The following is a 17973-nucleotide window of genomic DNA, read 5'->3' as shown; positions in this document are numbered from 1 at the left end:
AAAGCACTACATCGGGAGCTGTTATAGCATAGCAACTAGCTATCAGTCTATGGAGTTGATACTAACTCTCCTACATGCCACCTAGCCTGATCACACTCTCCTTCATGTTCCCTATACCTCTTTTGATGCTCCTCCTTTTCAAGTGACAATCTGATTCTATCTGAAAGAATTTATGGCTTCTGCTTTAACAACAGGGCAGCATTCCAAATTCTAATCATCCTTTGTGTAGAGTACTTCCTTTTTTTTCACTCTATTGATACATACCTTTACTCCTTCACTCCCCACTGAATGAGGATTCAGTGCAGTTCCTTTTTGAGTGCTGTGATTAATTCAGTAATCACTTCTCTCGGTCGTAGCACATTTGATAAGTTGCCGACTGAACAGAAAAATTAACACTAAATTCTAACTTGTGAATTGCTCAGTTTATTGTCAGGTAAAATAATTGCTGTGAATATGTACAGATAATTTAAAGCTGCTTTATAAATATGGTTATCATTTCACTGTATATCACACAAGCAGGAAAATTTCCTCATTTATCTGTCTATTTTGCATTAATGAGCTATTAGCAAGATTACATTTGCAGAAAATATGTTTCCAATTTATGCATCTTTACAGTTTCATTAACAAGCTACTGAATGGATATGCAATGGTGGTGGGGAGGATGGTACCATGGGGTCTATCTGGATGGATAAACTAAGAGAGGCCAAACAGCCTTCCTCATCGGTAATCTTGCTGTGATCTTGTGTATTCGAGAAGCAGGAACTTTCCTGTTTATTGTTAAATTTCAGCCTTGTATCCTCATTATTGTTTCCTATTGTTGTTGTACTATTTTGGTAAATTAAGTCATATACTACATTCGAGGGAAGTGCAGGTCAGAAATTCAACACTCTTGTGCTGCAGCTTGGCTGCTGCATGTGCTTCCTTTCAGTGTAATTCCCTGTTGGAAGTGCAAGATCAATTTACCCTTGTATCTCTCCTTAATCTTTATGATGCAATAGATACTCAGCAGACTAGCTGTGTAAATGTCGATAGTAAGGAAGCATTTTATTTCTGGATCAGGATCATATGTTGAAATGTTGTGCATATCTCAGGAACTCTATGCAACGGATGTGGTTTGGCACATTGGAATTCTGCAGTTGGGTTAGATAGGGCTCTTGAGTGAGAGCTCCAAGTTCTTTTCCATTAACTCACACACTACTTGCTTTACTCTGATACCATGATCTGCTGCTTTAATCCACTCTGCACAGCTGCAGTAAAGACACCAGCTGGTGCAATTCCAGTTCATGAAACCACAGGGAGAGCAAAAATCGTCTGCAGCAAAAGTTGTCTTCGCTCATGAATAACATCGTCCGTGACTGTGTTTGTTCCTGGCTTATACCCTGGAAACTTTTACTTCAGGTGATAATTCCTTACAACGCTCGAAGAGTTACAAAGTCATTGCTTTGCACCCTGACACTGGAGGGCTAAAAATATCAAGGGCAAGAAGATCACTCAACTCATGAACTTTGTGCTCAGCCCTCTATATTAGGTTATACTTTTTCCCCAGGATCCAAATTGAAAGCCCTTAAATTCCTGTATCTCGTTTACCTAACCTGGCATATTATTTCGGATCCTCATTGTCATTTGTGTAAATGAATTCCTGCTGATTTTAGTTTAAATTCATGCTGCACTTGTTTATTTTTATGACACTGGTCCCAACATCCTGTCTTGCTTTAATGTAATCAATTGATTAGCCATAGTTTATGGGCAAGATAGGTGGGCCTGCAATAAAAGGTGTGAAGTTATAAGTAAGTAAATTGCGAGAATAATAATTATTATTAGTAAGAAAGTGACTGCACAAAAATTGCATTTTTTAATCTAGTCATTAAATGTAAATAATGAATTAGTGAGAAAATTAAACTTAGAGTAGGTTAATAATTTAGTTCTATGGTTGAAAACTTACTCAGACAAGACCCACTGACCAAATTTCCCATTCCTTTTTGATTTTCCTCAATTCCAGCTTCCTATCATTCCCCCAATACTCATCAATCCTTTTTGTTCTTAAACATACCTCTTTTCCTCTTGAACTCATTTATACCACATCCACAAACATTCACTCCCTCTACCACTGACGCACAATGGCAGCAGTGTGTACCATCTACAAGATGCACTGCAGGAATTCACCAAGGCTCCTTCGACAGCACCTTCCAAACCCACAACCACTGCCATCTAGAAGGACATGGGCAGCAGAGAGATGGGAATACCACTACCTGGAAATTCCCCTCCAAGTCACTCACCATCCTGACTTTCACTGTGGCAGGGTCAAAATACTGGAACTCCCTTCCTAACAGCACTGTGGGTGTACCTACACCACATGGACTACAGCGGTTCAAGAAGGCAACTCACCACCACCTTCTCAAGGGCAATTAGGGATGGGCAATAAATGCTGGCCCAGCCAGCGAAGCCCACATCCCATGAATGAATTAAAAAAACTGTCTGTGGCAAAGGCCTTCCTTAAAAATTATTTCATGTCCATTGCCCTCTGCGTGAAGATAGTTTTGACTTTTGCCCAATGTTTAGTCCTCCTTCCATTGATTTTGTTAATTGGTCATTCTTTATTCTGTCTTATTCATGCTTCGATCTGCGTTAGTGCCAGCAGCCTATCAATCATGCTAGCTCCAAATGCCCTACATTACCTTGGAACACCTGAGAGGTCTTTAGCTGGATCCTGTAGCTGAACCACCTAATATAGAGGAAGAGAGCATTAATTGGCTTTCCACATGGTACTGGTTTGATTCTGCCCTTAGACATACTGTCGAAAAACCACTCTGACAATATCAATTGACCATCATTCCTATGCCTTTTTATTTGAGCAGGACTCCAGTTTCCTGTCATCTTTCAGCATCCATCAACCCCTTCTTCAATTGAAACATGTATTTTTGCTTGCATGAAAATCCTACCCAGGCATTTTAATTCTGTGCATTTCTCAGGTGTAAACTGGGTTTCAGATCACACTTAATTGGTTCCCACAAAGGAACAACATTTCTGAAGCATGAGGTGTGAATTTTTGATCTACGCCTTTGGTGCCTGGTGTATTGGCAAGGTTGGTTGCCGATTGTAAACATTAGCGATCTATCTAAACTTATTTTAGGCACTGGCTCTATTGCAACTGAGAGAGAAAAAAGATATACATTTGTATAGCACCTTTCATGGCCTCAGGACATCTCAAAATGCTTTAGAGCCAATTTAGATGAGTAGTTTTAAAAGGTAGTCACTGTTGTGGTGTAGAAAATGTAATAGCCAGTTCGCACTCAGCAAGTTTCCAAACACAGCAATGCAACAATGACAAAATCTGCTTTTTAGTGATAAAAGCAAAAAACTGCGGATGCTGGAAATCCAAAACAAAAACAAAAATACCTGGAAAAACTCAGCAGGTCTGACAGCATCTGCGGAGAGGAATACAGTTAACATATCGAGTCCGTATGACTCTTCAACAGAACTAAGGAAAAATAGAAAAGAGGTGAAATATAAGCTGGTTTAAGGTGGGTGGGACAGGTAGAGCTGGATGGAGGGCCAGTGATAGGTGGAGATTGCCATAAGATGTCATAGACAAAAGGAATAATCCTCTTCCAACTAGGCACTTTACAGCCTTCCGGACTGAATACTGAGTTCAACAACTTTAGATCATGAGCTCTCTCCTCCATCCCCACCCCCTTTCCGATCCCCCTTTTTCCAATAATTTATATATATTTTTCTTTTTCCATCTATTTCCATTATTTTTAAATGTATTTCCATCCATTATTTTATCTCTACCTTTTAGCCTATTTCGATCCCTTCCCCCCAGCCCCACTAGGGCTATCTGTTCCTTGCTCGTCCGATTTCTACCCATAATGTCACCATTAGCACATTTCTTAACTAATATTACCACTGTCAACACCTCTTTGTCCTTTTGTCTATGACATCTTTTGGCTATCTCCACCTATCACTGGCCCTCTATCCAGCTCTACCTGTCTCTCTCTCCCCCCGCCAACCAGCTTATATTTCACCTCTTTTCTATTTTTCCTGAGTTCTGTTGAAGAGTCATACGGTCTCGAAACGTTAACTGTGTTCCTCTCTGCAGATGCTGTCAGACCTGCTGAGTTTTTCCAGGTATTTTTGCTTTTTAGTGATATTGCTTAAGGGATGAATATTGTGTAGGTCTTGGGGAGAACTCCCCTCCCCTTCGAAATTGTCCCATGGAGTCTTTTAGACTAATCTAAAAAGGCAGTCACGGTCTCGGTTTGACGTCTCATCCAAGAGATGGCATCTTGGACAATACAGTACTTCCCTGCAGTGTCAGTCAATTTTCTGCTTAAAGCTCTGGAGCAGCATTTGCACTCCCAACTGTCTGACTTGAAGTGAGTGTGCTACTATTGAGCTGCAGCCGACACCTAAGAGATGATTTATATTCAGTTTATAATCACTGATTGCTCCATAGTCAGCATGAAATTGAAAATGTAAAAGGGACTGGCTCCCATGCAGTACACAACATAAGACTGGCTAGTTTTCACTCATGCCCCTGGTAACACTGTAAATGTGAAGTGATGTGCAGTCAGATGTTTTTTCCCTTATATTCAGTGATTCTCACTGGGATAGTGAATAGTAATCCCCTCCCAAATGACAATGTCTGAATCCCTGTCTCCCCAGTCTAGGCCATTGATACTACAATTGACATCAATGGTCCAGTTAGACAGCTAAACCGTAAAGGTATAGCATTGAACTTGGGACGTTCTTGATCTATATGATGCATTTCTACACGGCATTGATGCACTTGCCAAATGGGGTGCAGTCTCTTTGTTCTGTTCTACTAAACCATTAAAATAGCCACTCACTTTCCTTACAGCCAGACAAAGCAGTTTTGCTACAGCTGGTTTGCACAGATTGTGACAATGCAGATTGTGACAGTACAGATTCCTCCAGCCCACTGGACCAGGTTCCCCACTGCCCTGGACTGAACTGCCATGTTTCTCAAGTTTCAAGTTTCCCCTAATGCTCAATCTTGCCTGTGAGACTCACCTCCTTTACTCTTGACCCTTATTCCCAACAAACTGTTGACCACCTAACTTCCCTTCCTGTCCCTTCATTAGCTGATATTGTTAGCAGTTCCCTCTCCTGACACACTGTTCCTGACCTCTTCAAATCTACTGTCCTCTCCTCATTAAAAACTGCCCTTTACCCCTCTATCCTTCCAAATTACCACTCGGTTTCCAACCTCTCTTTCCTCTCCAAAGACCCTGGACATAAATTTGTGAGTAACAACACATTCATCTTTCCCACAAATGCATTTTTAAATTCCTCCAATCAGATTTCCTCCAGTTGGGTCTACCACCAAGACCACCTACTACTAACCTACGTAACATTACCCAACCCCACAGTCTCAGCTCATCTGCTGCTGAAACTCTTACCCATTCCTTTGTTAGCCCTAGGCTTCACTATTGCCCTGGTCTCCTGGCCGGCTCTCACCTTTCATCCTCCGTGAAATTGAGCTCATCTCATACTTGTTGCCTATATCCTAACTCAACCCAAGGTCTGGATTTCCACAGACTCCGTGGAGCTCCAAAAATGGTGGGCATAACCGGAATGCAGAAGTCCCAATCTTGTTTCTGACAAATCTAATTTTTGTTGTTAGGGGAAAGAGAGTGGGCTGTGGTTCACACATGAGGAAGACCTGAACTCAGTCCGATTATTTGGACTTAGTGCTGAGTTCAAAAATACCCCATTTCAGCTGTTGCAAGGGCCTTAACCTGCAATATGGAAGTCACAAGTTTATGGATTAGACATAAATGCCCTTGAAGGGTGGACAAGGTCTGTATAACCGTCATGAGATGAGGCTATTCAAGTGCCCAGCACTTTAAATGAAATAAACAGGCTGCCTGTGTCACTGAGAGTTTAAAAAACTTCTTGCAGTTACGATAGCTTGTTGACATTTCCCTCAGGGCTCTTTATGAATGCTTGACTGATTTTCAAAAGCTATAATTACCTCAGCAGGGTGTTTCTAAGTTCACAGTTTGATTGATAGCTCAAAGAGGTAATTGAAGAATTAGCTGTCTTTGATGTCGGGTTATGAATAGAAGTTTGTTTACTTTATAAGCGATCGGGCACTTGAGATTTAAAATATTTGAATGGACTTGCGTGAATGGGAGCTTTTTTTTTTAAATGGTGAAGGCTGTATAACATTTTTAGACTTTATTTCATCTGGAAATGGCTCCTGAGATTTGCTCATGATGGATACTGAATGAGTTGGCATAGAGGATGTAAACACCAGGGGCATAATGTTTAGGTTGGCCTGTGGGTGCGTGCCTGACCCAATCGGATGCAAAATGACATTGTGGAAGCGTCCCAATATCATCCCGCGTTTGCGCGATATTTTGGTCAGCGGGCGCATGCAAAAGTCAGAAGCTTACCCACTGACAAGAGGCCAGTTAGCACAATTAAAGTTGTAATTGTCTCCGATTTTTTGTGGTCTGTCCAACCTTAAGGTTGGCGATGGGCGAATTGGCCGGACTGATTTTGCATTTTTCACGAAACCTCATCCAAAGGTGGGATTAAACAATAAAAGAATAAAAATGTATGGACAGAATTTAAATCACGTATATGTTCAGGTGACTGATTGTGATTGTGATGTGTGGACATTTTTTTCCTGATTTTAAAAACTTTATTTATTGCTTTTAAAGTCTTTAGCCCCTGAGGCACCTCTCTGCCTTCAGGGAGCTTTCATTCACTGCTCACCCACGCCCATGCTTACATCAGCGCCTGTCCTCCTCCTGCCCCCCCCCCCCCCCCCCCCCCCCCCCCCCCCCATGCTGGCAACACTGAGCATTTCAGTGCACGCCTCACGCTGGCTGGCTGTTAATTGGCCAACCAGCGTGAAATCGTGGTCAGGGCTGATCGCAGTTGGAGGTCCGCTCCCCAGCTACTACCAGACCCACCAATCATGCCCACATGCCAACCTAAAACTCCTGCCCCAAGGGTGGTGGGTGGGTTGGCATGACTTGGCATTTAGGTTACATTGGGGCATGGAAGTGGCATAGGGAGTGGTTCGGGGGGGGTGGTGAAGGGTGTGAGAGGTGGGTCACAAGGGCCCAAAATTTAATACAACAATTGGGATAAATCTCAGAGAACAGAGGAGTGCCTTTTAACCAGCCTGCCTCGACACTTGGCCACCCCTGTGGTTGCCTCTGATCTGCTTTGGGGGGCAGTGGGCCCAACTCTATCCTGCACCTGCCCTCCAGGATCTAGGATCTCACCATTCAGGGGCCTTTCTACCACAGTGGGTGCAGCAAGCTGGGAAATTTCCCAACTTGAGCTACTCACCTCAGTAGCAAAAATCAGGGTCCAAGTCCGCTTTGCTCATCACCCTTTGCTTGTGGACATAATGTTGTTCCTGGTACAGCAACACTTCAATTGTAGAACTTTCATCCTTGTTTTCAAATCCCTCAATGGCCTCACCCCCTTCCCATCTGTTTAGTCTCCTTCAGCCTGACAAGTTTCCAAGATCTATGCGCTCCTCCAATTCTTTGTGCACCCCTAGTTTTAATTGCTTCACCATTGACACCCATGTCTTTCTAAATTTCCTAGCCTCTCTCCCCTCATTTAACATGCTCCTTAAAACCTACCCCTTTGTCTAAGCTTTTGGCCAAAGGTTCTAATATATCTTTAGGTGATTCGGTGCCAAATTTTGTTTGATAATATTCCTGCAAAGTGCCATGGAATGTTTTATTACATTAAAGAAGCTATATAAATGCAACTTGTTGTTGTAATCAGGACAGTATTAAAGCAGTGTAGGGCTGAAAGTGACTCTGAAGAGAGCTTCACAAAGTAGTTTTCCAACATAAATTACCAATGAAAAACTTGAGGCAGTGAGTTGGAATGCTATAAAGCAGTTGTACACAGCAGGGAAGATTGGTATGGAGTTGTAGACCTGGTTCATCAATTACATACAATTTTCAGTGCTCTTTGAATACTTTAATGTCCATTATTTAGAAGGCCACATTTAATGGAATGTAAAACAAAATGGTGGTGAAACTCTGATCACTGTGAAGATTGTCCTTTCCAGTATTGTAACAGTACAAAGATGGTGCAGGACCTAGCCCAGAGCAGAGGGAGGTTTACAAATAATATGTTGCATTTTGCCATTTAATAGTTTTTTTTAAAAAGCTGAATAATTGTTCAGAAGGAAAACCAGTAAAACCTGGAAATGAGTGGTCCTGGTCCGAACTGGTCTTGTATACCTTAAAATAGAACTCCAGTTCAGACGGTTCCATGTTTTAGTGGTTTTCCTTTCCACGTGCGAGAGTTTTAATTTTTGTTGAACTATAATAGTTTAGTGATCCCATTTAAATGTTGCACAAAATTTCTCGAGTGCACCCCCCACCCCATCCTCTAATGGCTCAGTTGGTAATTGTAGTGCACAGTGTGGTGAAGGAGTAAACGGCATGTAAACCAAGACGGTCCAAAGATGGAACATTGTTTGGTGAGGAGTTAGCTGTTGGAAACTGGGATGACAATTGAAACACCAGCATCACTGGATTAGAGAAGAGGAGAATCAGGGCACCCCCTCTCCTCATTGTCGTTGTGCATTAGACGAGTGCTGAGTTGTACAGTTATGACTCCCTCTCTTGTAAATTCTGCACCAGGCAGTTTCACTCATGAAAAGTGGCAGTTTTGTGTTGAAGGTTATAAAACTGGAATTCAGCCTAAGATGTTCAGTCCAGAGTTTCAAAGGCCAAAAATATTTGCTGTAGCCAGTCCAGCATTTATACTAACTTTAATCATTAAATAATATTTACTCAGTGGGCTGGAAAATATTCTTGGGATCTGTTGGATTTGTGGGAGCACAAGCTGGGGGTAAAGTAGGCAGTGAGAGCCAGTATCACTACCATCAACATCCCTTTTGACCTTTTGTTTATGACATCTTTTGCAATCCCTTCTTTGCCTCCACTTATCACTGGCCCTCTATCCAGCTTCACCTGTCCCACCCCCATTAAACAGTATATATTTCACCACATTTCTAATTCTCTTTAGTTCTGAAGAAGTCATACGGATTCGAAACATTAACTCTGTCTTTCTCTCCACAGATGCTGTCAGACCTGCTGAATTTTTCCAGCAGTTTTTGTTTTTGAGTGAGAGTAAAGTTAGAAGGAGGGAAGCAATGTGTAATCCATACTTTAAAATCGAAATGTGTCAAAATGTGAGGAGATGGAAAAATGGAGGATAATTGGGAGTCCCAAAAGAAATCTGTATTTTTCTTCAGGAGTGTGCAGAATCGGGAATTGTTGCCCAGAAAATTATTTTTCAGCGCCTTGCTCCAAAGGTTTGACATTATCAGAAGTCCTGAGGAATAAGCTGTAGCCAAATACCCATCATTCAGATTTTCTGATATTGGCAGCTCAAATAGGATCATTGCAAGAGTCTTACTGGAACACCAAACTGGTGTTGAGGAGATTCATTTTATTTTTGACCTTCTGTCAAAAGACTCTTGATTGTTTTGTATGAACTATAAGCATTCAAGATATGCAAGTGTTGACCTAAGGATTTCATTCAATAAAGCTCGCAGTCAATAGCATTATGTTAGTGCTTTCACCAAATGGACTGCAGAGTTCTAGAAAAAGGCTCACCACCACCTTCTCAATGGTAACTAGCGATGGGAGATAAATAATGGCCTTGCCAGCAATGCCCCTATCCTGAGAATGAATGAAAAGTGATCCAATCTGTTGTAATACAGGTCGTGTGACACCATGTGTCACCAGTGAATCCCCGTAGAGGCCGATAGCTTTTTCAAAGAACTAAATTTCCTGAACAATGGAAATAACCGAAGAACAAGATTTCATTGTTTAAGATTGCTACTGTATCAAGCTAAAATCAACATAATTCAAATATTAACGGGCAAATGGTCCAACATTTTTTTTAAAAAGGTAAATTTATTTAGCTTTATGCCATGCTTCTGGCATACATAACATCAATGGACAGTCCAGAAGCTTTTTCCAGCTCTCCAACCATGCTCAATCATTTCTCGCCACGCCAAATTAAATATTCCAACATCTGTCTCCAACCGCTCCACTCCCACCAAGTACTCCGGATACGATTATCACCAGCAAAGCACAACTTGCTAAATCCTCCCCACACCACATTCCCTGCACAAGGTTATGACAATCGTGACAATCCAGAATCTAGAAATTCCTGTATCCGTCTGCTTTAAACAGTTTAGTCAGCTCTGGTAAAACTGTCCCTCCCCAGGAGAGTTTTACTTCTGTTTCCCATCATTTCCTACAGAACAGAGAAGACATGTTCCTGGGAGAGAGTTCCAATTCTCTTCTGCCTGATTCTCAACAGCAGCTTTTCCATGTTGTGTGCACTTCTGTCAGAGATGCTAAAAATGGCAGCATGGCACCTCAGTGGGTTTCTATTTGGCCTTCTCTCCCTTCTCAATTGTCATTCCCATGGCAACCTGTAGTCACATGGGCGGTTCTCCAAATTGAAGTATTTACCTGGAATTCCCCATACCCCTTTTTGAACCATCTGTTTTACTTGAGTTAAAGGTACATTTTAAAACATAATCGTCTTGCAAAGTTCAGCATTTGTGACACTGGTGCTTCAGCGAGTGACAGGAAGTTGTCATTGCAAGAGCCTGATCACTTCCTTGGATTTATGTCTAATTACTCCTCCTCTCTGCCAGAAGGCCCCAGTAAATCTAGCCGCAGCAATTAATCAAGTCATGCAAACTAAAATAAAAAACAAACAGGGTATTATTAGGCAGAAGAATCTATACGGACACATTCACCTTTTATGAGGTGCTGAAAAACTCAAAATATCAAACATTGAGGTTATGGACCAGCTGTGTCCTTAAGAAAAGAGGAAATGAAGAGGAGGGAGCTTCAACCTCAAATGCTGAAACTCCAGTTTATTGCAGGTGTTGAAGGTTGGAGGATGGACCAAGCCATGGGAGATGGGGTAGATTAACAAAGGGGGCGAAACCTAAGGAGCCGGATTTTCGCAGAGCTGGGAAGACTCCTGTGGACCTTTAAAAATGGTGGGAAGGACCCGGATGCGGATGTCTCACTTCCATTTCTGACAGGTCCAATTTTTGCCAGTAGGGAAAAGGGGGCAGTGCGTGATTCACACATGATGGAAACCCAAACTCAGCTGGGCCATTTTAACTCAGTACTGAGTTCAAACAGACTCCATTTTGGCTGTTGCAGGGGCCTTAATCCGCAGTGTGGTAGTTACAAATTGAAGGCGTAGACATAAACGCTCTTGAAGGGCATATAAAGTCTGTATAACTGTCATGATCTGAAGCTTTTTTAAATGCCTGCTCTCTAAAATTAAAAAATCACAGGCTGCAGCTTGTGTGTTGTTCTTTTCTTCAATGTAGAAGTACCAGTCATACACAGGATTGCTGAAACAATAATGTAGGTTTTTTATTTGAAGGTAAGACTATATAGAGATAGAGTTCACCAGGAGGCTCAGTACAGTACACCTAATCTCCGCCACTGCTGCTTGCTGATTCCAAAAACTACAATTATCTCAGCAGGAGATTATGAGTTCACAATTTGATTGACAGTTTAAAGAGTCTATTAATGGCTTAGCTCTCTTTGACGTGGGGTTTGAATAGAAGTCTGTTTGGTTTTATAAACGATTAACCACTTCATATTTAAAAGCTTTGAATGGGGTCTGTGAATTTTTTTCACTGTCATGTTTGTAAGAGTGAGAGCTGTATTAGATTGTTAGAATATTTTTTTTTTTTTTGCATCTCCACATGGCTGCTGAGATCTGGCCATGATGGATTCTGGGTGAGTGCTATGGAAATGGCGTGGAAAGTATGAGGCCATGGGGGTGGCGGGTGATGGAAGGCATGAGATAGCATGAAGAGCCATGCAGGGACGGGGGGGGGGGGGGGGGGGGGGGGGGGGGTGGCTAGGGCTAGGGCTAGGGCTAGAGGGCCTAATAACTTGTAAAACAACTGGGAAGAAGCTTCAGAGAACCAAGGCAGTCCTTCTAACCAGCCCACCTCAGCACGCAAAAGCCAGGCATTACTTATTTGAGGTTTTGCTGGAGCATATCTAGATCATACACCAAAAATGGTACAAAAGTGGACATGTAACTGTACAGGATCAGTATTATCTACTAGCTGTTCAGCAGCTACAAACCTTTAAATTTAGAAGATTCCAGATGGTGCCCTTGTGGCAACAGTTCAGGTCAGATGTGGGCAGAGCTATTGATTTGGAAATGTTATCATAGTCTGTATGTTTGCAATCTCTTGCTCCATTTCATCTTATCACTCCCTATATATAAATGAAATTGAACTTTGCAAGGAAAGCTACATGATTTGTCTGTAATGGGCTCAATTGGAGACATGAAACATCCTGTCTTATGAGATAGGGTTTGTAGACTTTGAATGATATTCTATTTTATTATAAAGTTGATCATACTTCTTGGTGGTGGGGAGTGAATTTGAAAGTCATGATTCCGGACTGTCTGGCTTTAGACTTCCTTCATTGCCAGATTCAAGGGAGGAACAGGCCAAGAATAGGAAATTGCTTTGCTGGCCAAACTGGCAAATGACCAGAAACCAGATGGTCCACTAATACAGCAATTTTAAGACTCTGCTCCATCATTACTGACTTCAGGTTGCAGGGAAAGCCTTACATCCTTCCATGATGGATAAAGTCAGTGATACATCTGAGAGTGAGGAATATAAAAGGAGACTGTAGGGAATGAGGTTTGCAGTTCTTCTGGGCTGGAAATAGGGATCATCTCATGAATAATGGAGATTAACCTATCTGGACTTTGCCTGTGTCTCTCTATATCTATCGCTCCATTCTCATAAAATTCAAGTGGTAGGGCAAGGGCTTGCTGTGCTGTGTTTTTATAGCAATCTCTGTGAATTATGCAAATCTTGTCAGAACAACTGTAAGTGACAGAATCTAGGAAGATAAACGACAGGAGAATGATCTGCTTTGTTAAAAGTTTGTACGCCTTTTGTTCCTGAAAGGGTGAAGTTTAAGGCTTGGAGACCTGACGGCGAGTGATGTATGAGGTTAGAGAGCTGCTTGACAGATTCTCCTATACATTACTTCAGGCCCCAATTAACACTGATTCGTGCAATTAGAAGACTTCATGGGGCTTGTGAGGCAGGCTCGGCTGCACATCCTAATGAGGCCCTGAAGGGGGTTAATGATGATGTTGCCCATGGACTGTTGAAAACAAGAGCCTAAGCAATTTGTACTGCATTAGATATCTTTAATACTCTTATGTTTCCAGTACTATTTGTGCATTTATGACATCAAGTAGATTGGGCTCAGCATTTCTCTGTGACCGTGGAGGGCAGCTAAGGATGTTTGCTAACAATTAGGTCCTGGCAACAGATTGATTTTTAACTGGAAGTTATGAAATTTGCTCAGTCCTGATTTGTATAGTGGATGCGCCCTTAGTGTTTGACTAAAAGACACTCCAAATAAATTGAAACAATCTGGAGATGTTGGTTACTGGCTTGCAACTCTCTTCACCAAGCCCCTCCACATCTGCCATTGATACGAGTCATGTGACACTATCCAATGATCAAGTGTGCTCAAAATGAAGGAAGAAAGGAAAGGAACAAAATGATTAATAGTCTCTCCCTCTGCAATCTATGCCAAGCTAACAGATTTTAAGGTTGAACTAATGAAAGCCAGCCTGATATAACACCAGCATACTGAACAGAGCTACAGTTGAAACAATAGAAGATAGCTACAAGAATGAACCAATTAGTGCCAGCTCCCTGTGACGTTGTAGAGTGAGCCTGGTGAGAAGAGGTTTGGGTAAATCTGATGCTGCTCAATTGATTCCAAGTACATGTTTGGGTGTTTTTAAGTCTGCACCAATGCAGTAAATTTCTTTGCTGAAGCCAGCAAAATCTTCCATTGGGGCCTTGGTTAATTTCTCTGCTCCGATTGTCTACTCATGCCCTATAGAGGTAAAGCTTAAAAAGTAATTAGTAAGCTATGAATCAAGATGGTATGTGCCATCCATTTTGGCAGCCCAACATGGGACCTGTTACTGTCTTTCATAATGCACTGCAAAGAGTTCCTCAGTGTCACACCAGAAAATTAAAATAGGGCTATTTAACATCAAAATAAAATGTAACCTTATCATTAGTATCCACTAAGGAAAAGAGTATTTGAGGACCAGGATTTCAAATCTGCGACTAAGGTCATGGTTTACCGGGCAGCAGTGATCCCTGAGTTCCTGTACGTTTCGGAGACTTGGACAACCTACAGCAGGCACCTCAAAGCACTGGAGAAGTGCCAGTGATGCCTTCGCAAGATCCTACGAATCTGATGGCAAGAAAGGTGGTCCAGCGGCAGTGTTCTCTCCCAAGCCAACTTGCCTAGCATCGAGACACTAATCACTCAAAATCAACTCCGCTGGCCTGACACCAGACTCCCAAAGCAGCTGCTCTACTCGGAACTCAGTCGCAGCAGGAGACTCTCAGGAGGGCAGCAGAAATACTTTAGGGATGTCCTCAAAAGTATCCCCAAAGAGGATGGCTCATGGGAGACGCTGGCTTGTGGCTGACCAAAATGAAGATGACTCATTCAGGAAGGCACTGAACACATCGAGAGACTTGGTTGGGAACATACAGAGGCAGACTTAAAGCATTGGAGAGTCTGCAGGTCACACACTGGACTTATCAGCCATCTCAGAACCCACTGAACCAAAGTGACAGCAAGTTATCCTCGACCCCATAGGACTGCCTAAGAAGGACCCAAAGGAGCTGTCTGAACAAAGGCCTGTATGTCATATGAGACCAATTGACTATCTGGCAGGTGAAGCTCTGGTGAAACCCTTTGTCTTTGCTCTGGTGCTTGCTCTATTTGATTTGTCTGTTTTTCACCAAGTTGGAAAGGTCCGTTCCTTAATTGCTAAATTAAGCCCTCTAACTTCGCTTGGATGGGGTCAGGTGAAGGGTGAAACAAAGCAGATTAAAGTGAGTTTGATACATAACACTGGTTTTTAATCTAGCAGCGATGACTCAGAATATTGGCATTTTAATTGTTTATTTGTGGTATGTGTTAGACTTAGCTTAAAGATGGAACTCTCATCTCTTAGTCAGAAGGTCATGGGTTCAAGCCCCATTCCAGATGGATGTAAAAGATCCATTGGCACTCTTCAAATAAATGTGAGTTCTTCAGTGTTCTGATCAATGATTATCCTTTGCCCAACATCATTAAAATAGATTACTGAGTATTATCTCTATTCAAAGAATGGAGAATTGGAGAAATGGGGTTGTTACAGAGTTAGGGAATGGTATCCCTATGAGGGGGTTAAACAGATGACAACTTTAAGTTTGGTCACCATTAGAATTCATTGTACTTTGAATAGTGTCATGATTGTTTATATCCTGCTAAATAGGAAGACGGAGTCCTAATTTAACATCTCATACGAAAGAGTGCACATCAAATGGCACAGCACTCCCTCAATGTGGCACTTAAGTATAGGTCTATATTGTGTGCTCGAGCCTTAACAGTAGTTTGAACCCAAAAATTCTGATTCCGAGTTGAAAGTGGCAACTGAACAAACAGCCCATTTGTGTAACAGGAGACCATGATACTCCTACCGTATTGGTAATCTGAGGTCAGAAATGTCACACAAGTCACTTCCAAGCAGGGGGTGTCTTCTCGATGGCAACTGTGATGGTGATCAGGTGTTGAAGCAGTGCCCAGATCTGTGTTCCTTTGCTCCGCCTTGGGTCAAATTTTGATATAACAAGGACAGTTATACCTGCCCTTGCACATTTAGGTTTTTACATAGCAAGTTAATGAAAATGCAAACTGATAACAGTGTAGCAAGGAAAACAAGACAAACAACTGTGAATCTTCTTAACCAAACAGATTGAAGGATTGTGAAATAAACAGTGCATGGGAAGTGTAAGAGTGGGTGAACTCAATGCAAAATTATGTGCAGAAAGAGAAATAAAATGAGGGAAAGAAAGATTAGATTGAGAGAGAGGGGAGACAAAAGAAGCTTCGTTTTAAAAAAGTGAATTTTGTATTTTTAAAATCTCCAACCACAATTAAAACCTGATAATTATTAATGTCGTGGATTTAATTGTCACTGCCAGATAGGTTCAACTTTTGGCACATCATTAAAAGCGTAGCTAGATTTGAACTTATTTGACTTAACTTTCTGTGGTGAGTTTAATTTATATCTACCTCTTTAATGCATTTCATTGCTGATGCAGGTAGTGAGATGATATTTTCATAAAGTTAATGAAAAAGTGACCTCTGGCAGCTTCTGTGTTTCTGTATTTAATCATACATGTCCCCCTTGCTATAATTAAAAGAGAGTCCCGTTACCCTCAGTTTTTTAAATCTCCAGTGATGAATATCTGCTATGCATAGGTTCAGGAGGGTAACAGATTCTCCCCTTATACGATGTTTGTGCCACACAAGGGGATTATGGCCTGTTGTTGAATTGTGATCAGATCTGTACAATTACTATGTGAAGATGAATAGCATCACCAGAATGAATGTAAGCATTGTTTGTTATCTGATTTGTTAATCTTTGTGCTGAAATTTGCTGGAACAGGTCATCTCAGAGCATACCTGGTTAGCTGGACTTTATTCTGCACTCTTCAGCTCAAAAGTATTTCGCCCTGTGGGTTGCTGGAAGTGTGGCTGTTGATTGATGTGGTGAGAGCAACAGAGCATCTTGGTGAACAGTAGAGTAAAGCAGTGTATCTACCTCCTGAACAATTGGATTGAAGGTTGAGAAACAAACAGAGGGAGGTCTGAAAAGGAAGGTGAATTAGTGTGATGAATTCAATGTCAAATCAGATAGAGAAGCTGAAATACAGTGAGAGGGGAAAAAAAGATTGGATTAAGAGTGAGGAAAGGTAAGATTAAAAAATTGAAACATATGACAAATAAAAAATTTCCAACATCCATTCACAACTCTGAGAAATGAAACAGATACATGGAAACATTACCACCTGCACCATCCTGACTTGGAAATATATCGTTGTTCCTTCAATGTCACTAAAAATCCTGGAACTCTCTCACTAACACACTTTGGGTGTATCTACACCACGTGGACATAGTGGTTGAAAGCGTTGGCTCACCACCACCTTCTCAAGGCAGTTAGACATGGGCAACAAATACTGGCCTATCCAGCAATATCCACAACCCATGAATGAATAAAAAAAATTGCAACTTCATCACTGATCAGGCGACTGTACAGACAAGATCGAATCTCAAACCCTCCTGGACTGTTGACTCTGGCCTATTACTTTAATTGCTAAGCTTAAAGAGTCTCAGCTCCTTCAGGGCTGCTAGTCTAGAGTGTAAACTGGAGCCAACTTGAGTAACATGTCTCTAGGGTAGCCGGGGGCAGCTGTGTTGTCTCCATGATAAGTTTCTCTGTGAGAACTAGCAACGGCTGGGCCTGTAAATTGGTGCAGCTGTTCTGATGGGGACTCTTGTTTTTCTCTCCAGCATCCATACCCAACAGAGGATGAAAAGAGACAGATAGCTGGACAAACCAGCCTCACGCTCTTACAGGTCAACAACTGGTGAGTGCCCTTTGAAATTTATGCAGAGAATCAGGATGACTTGGTGGAATACATTTGTTCTATTTCTGTAACTTATTGAGCCTGTGTCATCTTTAGAAGTGAGCAAAATAGGAATATCCTGAAAATAGGATAACCAGCTATGGGAGCTCTGGAGGGACAAATCCTGGTCAGTTCCTCAAGCCTGCAGAAGTTTAGCAATCCCCACTGACCCATCTGAGATCAGCTATTTCTGTACAGGCACGAAGTTGAGGAACTTCCTTTATATGTTGGCTCAGATTTAAATACTTCAATTATTACATTTAAAAGAGTTCTGTTCTACCTTCCCTGAGGGGAGCAAGAACGCAATGTGGAGCCAACTGAGTAACATGGCTGCAGGTTATTTCGCTTGTAGTGAGATCCAGTGATTA

The 17973-nt window shown here is 41.8% G+C and overlaps 1 protein-coding gene across 13 annotated transcripts in view; it reads left to right on the top strand.

Annotated features, from left to right (window-relative positions):
* The window catches only part of pknox2 (pbx/knotted 1 homeobox 2), a 432107-nt gene that overhangs the window by 398774 nt on the left and 15360 nt on the right, over positions 1-17973 (top strand). For all 13 annotated transcript variants that reach the window (XM_041174176.1, XM_041174172.1, XM_041174169.1 and 10 more), the window contains one exon: positions 17490-17566. In XM_041174176.1, the coding sequence (XP_041030110.1) occupies positions 17490-17566 (77 nt within the window). The remainder of the gene's footprint in view (positions 1-17489; positions 17567-17973) is intronic.

The sequence above is a fragment of the Carcharodon carcharias genome, chromosome 25, assembly GCF_017639515.1.
Source record: "Carcharodon carcharias isolate sCarCar2 chromosome 25, sCarCar2.pri, whole genome shotgun sequence".
NCBI classification, from domain to species: Eukaryota; Metazoa; Chordata; class Chondrichthyes; order Lamniformes; family Lamnidae; genus Carcharodon; species Carcharodon carcharias.
This window is presented reverse-complemented; position numbering and strand designations above follow the sequence as displayed.